Source organism: Amborella trichopoda, chromosome 11 (assembly GCF_054954075.1).
Source record: "Amborella trichopoda isolate Santa Cruz 75 chromosome 11, AtrichopodaSantaCruz75HAP2 v2.0, whole genome shotgun sequence".
Lineage (NCBI taxonomy): Eukaryota > Viridiplantae > Streptophyta > Magnoliopsida > Amborellales > Amborellaceae > Amborella > Amborella trichopoda.
In genome coordinates, this window is record NC_142346.1 from 37,579,780 (window position 1) to 37,586,948 (window position 7,169).

General features: G+C 39.3%; 1 protein-coding gene and 1 pseudogene across 1 annotated transcript; both read left to right on the forward strand.

Annotated features, from left to right (window-relative positions):
* The first annotated feature begins 4,356 nt into the window (after window positions 1–4,356).
* Window positions 4,357–6,745, forward strand: LOC18436801 (subtilisin-like protease SBT1.8 pseudogene; annotated as a pseudogene).
* LOC148779891 (subtilisin-like protease SBT1.7) lies at window positions 5,543–6,585 on the forward strand. Its single transcript, XM_088850629.1, has 2 exons — window positions 5,543–6,094; window positions 6,340–6,585. The coding sequence occupies exons 1-2, from the start codon at window positions 5,543–5,545 to the stop codon at window positions 6,583–6,585; spliced, it is 798 nt and encodes a 265-aa protein (XP_088706755.1).
* Window positions 6,746–7,169: the final 424 nt, after the last annotated feature.

The window sequence follows — 7,169 nt, forward strand, 5'->3', positions numbered from 1 at the left end:
AATGCATTTAATAAAAGCATATCCCTCCAAACCTGTAGGATATATTGGAAATTTTTAGTCAAAGGATGATGCCATTATGAATTTTTGGGATCAAAAACCTTTCATATTACGGTACTTAGCATGCACATTATTAGTAACTGTGACTGGAATGTCGGCATTTTCCATGGCTCCCACATCATTAGTAACTATGACTAGGATGTCGGTGTTGTCTATAGCTCCCACATCATTAGTAACTGTGACTAGGATGTCGGTGTTGTCGATAGCTCCAACGCAATCCCATGATTGAATATTAGTTCAAGAAGGCACGACTAGATTTATGTACTACATGACATGTGGGTTTTCACATGCATTAACAATATCGATCAAATTTTGTTTCGTTTGATCTTTCGTGTGGTGTCTCCAATGTGGATGGCCTAATGAAATCACGATGAAAAGCTAATGCAGCATTTAGTGCTCAATTGAAATACTAACTTATAATCTCAGTTGAACGACCAAAATCGTGTCCAATTTTTTTATTTCTCAAGTTGTGACCTATAATATAAAAGAATATGACCAACTGTTCTTATACAGTTGCCCCCGCAATGTCCTACAATAGACCTTGCTCTCTTACAATGTGTTCCAATCTCCTACATGTTCCCTTGTACATTCGTATGTGGGTACGGCAATTGATAACTGTAATATTCACAATATCATCATCTTTTCTTGTAGGCGATACCCTAAAAGGATTAGGTCTAGTGATACTCTCAACACTAAGTGCATAAGCACCTAGAAAGGTTGCTTTAAGTTTGATAAATTCTGCTATCCCCACTAAAACGCAAATTATCATTTGTCAAGCAATCCATGTTCAGTAACCAAGAACAACAAAAGAAAACAGCACAAGAAGAAATGTTTTCCCAAGCAGTCTATAGAGAGGCCTCACGAAATTATAAGATGTGGCATCCATGGGTGTTTTTTATTTTTTATTTTTTTATTTTTTTTTTATTTTTTTTTTTTAGTACCACGATTAGAGATGTTACAAGATATTCCCTTCCATACAAAAAAAGTGATTTTGGTCAATTTTGATTTCCAGAGTCACCAAAAATACATACAGGGGAATGCACGTTGGTAGCATAAGAAGGTGGTCAAACATGGATTCCATCAGATGAATGGAAGGTGCATGGCTTATTTCATCTAGAGTTACGGAGCTTATTCTTGCTTGATATCCTCCATTCTCAATATTAACAAAATTTACCAAAATCGCTTTTTCTCCAAACTTAACAGAAACACTATTGGAAAATTCTGTTAATTATGTATTAAATAGCATTCTTCCTGTAAATTCAAAATAATGCTCAAATTACTATGAAAGGTTTAGTAATGAACTCACCATTTAGACTAAAAAAATTGTGGCAAAATAGTGTAAATATTATATTTGTCTAGACAGACTCTTAACTGAGGAACCAAGGCTTTTTCCCACTCTAGATGGAGATAATCTAAACATTCTGCTCTTAAATGATAATTGAAGTGTGGGTGAACAAGTTTTTTTGTTTTTCATTTTTTTTTTTTTTTTTAAGTGTTAATTGAGAAGTGGCATCTATGTTATTAAAAGATCTAAGTGGAACTCAAAGAATAATAGCAAATCTAGAAATCGAGGACAACATATCTAAAACAAGACAAATTTTCAATAAATTAGCTTAACCTGCAAAAAAATGGAAACGGATGTAAGCACAGTAGGGGAAGCAGGCATAAACTGCGGTATTTCTTGAAATCCAGGATATGAATAGTCTCCAAGTTGGTACTCTCTCGTTGAGTGGTTTAGAGGAGGAGAAGACACATTCGTTTTACGTAGAAAAGGAGAAATATAAGAAAAACCCAAAATGCTCTCATTTATATGAAAAATTCTCAAGATTTACAGGAGAGGCATGTCGAATCGAAATGCCTAAACAAACACCAACCGACATAGCTAAAAGCACAAAAATAAATCAATTTTTACTTCCATCCGATTCAATGAAAACCCCTCAAAAACAATATCAACAACATCAAAACCCTAACACTGATAAATGTTTCATTCCATCTACACAAAAATAATAAAATGGGCCAAAAAAATCGAGCAAATCGTTCTCATAGTTGGTGATACAGGATTAATCAAGAGAAAAGGTGAAACAAGGCATTCGGATCTGCAAAAAATGGACCAACAATGGAGCCCAAACTGATGCGGTGAAGGTGGAGATTTGATTTAGAGCCTTTTGAGCTTTGACAAGCTGTGATGGAAAGGCAAAATGGAGAGAAGAAGCTTGGTGACCTCTACAACAATAGAGGTCCAGACAGTAGGAAAGATAGCCTTCTTCTTCTACTACTACTTCTTCCTCCTCCTCTTCTTCTTCTTCTTCTTCCTCCTCTTCTGCTTTTTCTTCTTCTTCTTTTTCCTCCTCTTTTTCTTCTTCTTCCTCCTCCTCTTCTTCCTCCACTTCTTCTTCTTCTTCTTCTTCTTCTTCTTCTTTCTCTTCTTTCTCTTCCTCTTTTTCCTCTTTTTCCTCCTCTTCCTCTTCCTCGTCTTCCTCTTCTTCCTCTTCCTCTTCCTCTTCTTCTCCTTCTCCTCCTCCTCCTCCTCCTCCACCTACTTCTTCTCCTTTTCCTACTTCTCCTCCTTCTCCTCCTTTTTCTCCTCCTCCTCCTCCTTCTTCTCCTTCTCCTTCTCCTTCTCCTTCTCTTTCTCCTCCTGCTTTTCTTTCTCCTTCTCCTTCTCCTTCTCCTTCTGTCTTCTTTTTCTTCTCCTCCTCCTTCTTCTCTTCCTCCTTCTTCTTCTTCTTTTTCCTATGTTTCTTCTCCTTCCTCCTCTTCTTCCTCTTCCTCCTCTTCCTCCTCTTCTTCCTCTTCGTCTTCTTCTTTTTCTTCTGCAAAAAAATGGACCAACAATGGAGCCCAAATTGATGCGGTGAAGGTGGAGATTTGATTTAGAGCCTTCTGAGCTTTGACCGTGTGATCTTCTTCTTCTTCTTCTTAACGGGACATGGGGCTGGGAGCGGTTTAACCGGCCAACCGTTCTAACCGGGCAAATTCCAGGCGGTCAAAAAATTATTGAAAAAATTTAAAAAGATACAAAAAAAATCTACTAAAATATGGAAGACATATATAGAATGGTTAAAACAAAACACATTCAAATGAAGTTGAAAATTAATAAAAAAAATGGATTTTAAAGAATCGACTTGTGCCTAGGGGTAATTTTAGAGTTTTTTGAAAAAGACGGGAAAATATGGGAAAATGTATAAGTGATTATTAATGACCAAAACAATTTCTAATCTTTATCATAATATAAAGAATATTAAAAATATACTACAAACCAAATTCTTTATTTTTGAGATTTTATATACATATATTTTTATTTTTAAAATGTCGTTCGATAACCAAAACCGCTCAAAAGTGGAACCGCCCAATGGCCGGTTCCGATCTAACCGGTCGGTTATCGGTTAGATCGCCCGATTTTTCCAATAATGGTTGCAACCTTATGCATACGACACCATTTAACGTATTTAATATACTAGGAATGGCAATGGACCTAGGCCCAACTGGATTTGAAATTATTGGACCATAACTCAACCAAAAAATAAATAAGTATATATATATATATATATTTAAATAGTAAGTTATCGAACCGAAACCCGACCCATAAAAAAATAAATAAATAAATAAATATATTTAAATAGTATTTTATATATGTATATTATATAGTTATATTTATGTAAATACTAATTAAATATTATTAAAATTTTATGTATTAAATACTATTTAAATAATAATACTACTCGGGTCGGGTCCACCTGGACTGATACCCGAACGCAAATAGTATTCGGGTCTAATATTAGGACCCAACCCAATGTGGCGAATCTAAAACTTGGACCCATACTTAGACCTAAGTCGGATCCGGTCGTTGGGTCCCGGTCCGTTGCCAGCCGTATAACATACATTTTTCTCAATGGCCAAAATTGAGGAGTTCATCGGAAATTTCAGCACGTCCCTTTAGGCGTATCCGAATATGAAAGCGAAATCTAGGACTGTCCTGACTCTTTGACCGCTACCTGTCCCCGACCTTAGCATAGGATTAGAGGTTTTCAAAAATATTTGAAATGTTTATCCCACGTCCAACATCCAACTTATTATATGTCACTAATAATAATACATGTGTATGAGACAAAAAATAATAATTTAAACTCTAATAACAATGGGAGCCTCCATTGTTCTCTTCGCATGCTAGCATTTTCCTTTAGTCTCTACCATGCCGGCCTATGTTTTATTCAATTTGATATGCATCTTTTACAAATAATTTCTCTTTTATCGTCTACTTCATACACTTTAGAAACCCCTCTTCCTCTCATACGGTCCCCAACTTTCAACAATGTGCTCCAAGCTCCTCTTTTTTCTCGTACTCACGGGGTTGGTTGCCACGACATCGATGACGTGCACATGCCCACATGGATACGTGAACACCGGTATGAGTCCCTACTGTCTTCCATCGGATCACCACGTGACAAGCCCCTGAGGCTCCTCTATGTCTAACGCCATGTCATCAAGGGCTCGAGTGCCATGCTGTCTGGGTCCCACCTCCATCAGCTTCAGGCAATACCAGCCCATCTTGCAACGTATCCAGATTCATACGGAACGCTCTACACGACCAGCACTCCCAGTTTCTTTCCCTGAGGCTGAATAAACAGACTGGGCTCTCGCCTGTTGGAAAATTCAGCAATGACACGATAATCGGAATCATTAATACTGGAATTTGGCCAGAAAGCGAGAGCTTTGATGATAAGGGGATGCCTCCAGTTCCTCCAAGGTGGCGGGGTGCATGCGAAACTGGAGTCAAATTCAATTCTTCAAATTGTAATAGGTGCCCGCTCGGGCCTGAGGGAGCGTGGCATAAACATCTCAGAGAACAACGATTATGATTCCTCGAGAGATTTATTGGGCCATGGGACCCACACGGCCTCTACGGCTGCAGGTTCTCCGGTTTGCGGTGCCGATTACTTTGGTTATGCCAAGGGAACCGCAGTTGCTCCTATGACCCTACTGGCCATGTATAAAGTGGGTTGGGCTACAGATGCATTTGGAACATCAGCCACAGACGTGTTAGCAGGTATGAATCGGGCAATAGAAGATGGAGTGGACCTCATGTCTGGGTTTTCCGCAGACACCCTTCTTGGACAACGTGATTGCTCTTGGGCCTTTGCCGCCACCGAACATGGCATCTTAGTCTCATGCTAAGCCGGGAATAGCGGGCCGGATGCCTACACCATCTACAATGGCGCACCATGGATAACGACAGTGGGTGCAAGTACCTTGGACCGCGGTTATGCAGCTTCAGCCACTTTGAGAGGAGAAGGCAATGATACAATCGAAGTTTTCAGGACTGTCATTCTACCCTAAGAGCATCCTGATTTTTGATGATCCCTTCTACTACGGCAAAGGTAACACCAGTAAGGATATTTGCTCCTCCAATTTGCTTGACCCCTCCGAGGTTGCCGGCAAAATTCTGTTTTTTTCTTATAGCAACGAGTCTGCTGCTTTCACACAGATGGACGAAGCAAATCGAACAAGAGCCAAGGCTATGATCCTAGTTACTGACTTCAGGCCATTCTTTAGGCCCAATGATTTTTACTTTCCTGCCATCGCACTTGGGTTGAAAGATGGTGAGATAGTGAAGAACTTCATGACCAGGACAGTGAACACCACCGCCGATATCAAGTTCCACATCACAAACCTTGATCAAAAGCTGGCACCACAAGTCGTGTACTTCTCATCACGAGGCCCCTACCGTATAACTCCTAGATTACGGAAACAGGATGTGGTGGCACCTGAGGTAAATGTCATAGCTGCTTGGATGCCTAATAGAGAAGCTGCAGTAACCGGGTCAGATTACCTCGTCTCTGATTATAGGCTTCTATCGGGCACATCCATGTCATCCCCTCATGTTGTGGGAGTGGCCGCGTTGCTACGTGTCGTGCACGCATACTGGAGTGTGACTGCTATACGCTCTGCGCTCATGACCACTGCGTACACCACAGACAGCACTCATGGTCCCATCTTGGACATGACCACTGGGGTGTCTGGACCCCCCTGGACTATGGTTTGGGGCACATAGACCCCAACAGGGCCATGGATCCAGGGCTTATTTACGACTTGGGTGTGCAGGATTATATTGACTTCATTTGTTCGTTGAATTATACACAAGAATAGGTTAGGATTATCACAAGAAGATCGAATTACACTTTCACCACATCGAACTTTGACGTCAACTATCCATCATTCATGGTCATCTTGCTCTACAAAGTCTCATTGCAGACGTTCTAGAGCGTATTGACGAATGTCCAGGATTCACCGGCAGTGTATCATGCTGTGGTGGAGGCCCCAATTGGAATGAATGTGACTGTTGAGCCACAAGTTCTTTCATTCGGTCCCAAAGGAAGCACACGGGCTTTCATTTTGAGGGTTGATGTTGATTTAAGGGGCGTGAAACCAAAGACTGTTTACTTAGGGAACTATGGGCACCTAAGTTGGGTTGATGCGAAACAGAGGCATGTGGTGAGAAGTCCCATTGTTTCTGCATTTGCACCTTAACTTCAGATGTTTTATTGCAAATCTAATTACAATTTGGAAGCGTACTCGATGTAAAGCCCAAGTAAAAGATGGCAATGGGGCAATTCAGAAATCATAGTTAGGGCTAATTAATTGTTCTAAGCTTTCTTTCCTTGGCTTGGCTCATGGATTATATTTCTTGATGCCGGTAGGATCCGTTTGATTCTCTGGATATTTCAATCTTATGGAAAAGCATATCTTGGAATTAATATTTACCGGAATATGGTGTATGCTGTTTGGATTGTATCTCGTAGAAACTAGGAAAATCCAAATTCTTTGATTGGATTGATTAGAATATCTTTTTCATGAAAATGCAAATAGTATGGGTTTAGTACCATTATTTAAAAATAAATTCTAAGGATAAAAGGGTCTGATAAGCTACATTTCCCACATAACTAATATGGTTTCTCAAAAATACATTTTAACAAATTTAACTACTATTTCAAAATAATTAGATAGAGAAATTATCTCAAATTTTAAGTTTAAGAGGAGAAAATATATTAAAATTTTAGAGAAAGAAAGTACCTAGAAATTTTAGAGAGAGAAACTAACTTAAAATTTAAATT

Bases quoted from the DNA above. Each gene is read 5' to 3' on its own strand.
- LOC148779891 (XM_088850629.1), top strand. From the start codon at position 5,543: ATGGACGAAGCAAATCGAACAAGAGCCAAGGCTATGATCCTAGTTACT. The intron at 6,095-6,339 runs GTTTGGGGCACA...ACGAATGTCCAG, and splicing joins CTGGACCCCCCTGGACTATG to GATTCACCGGCAGTGTATCA.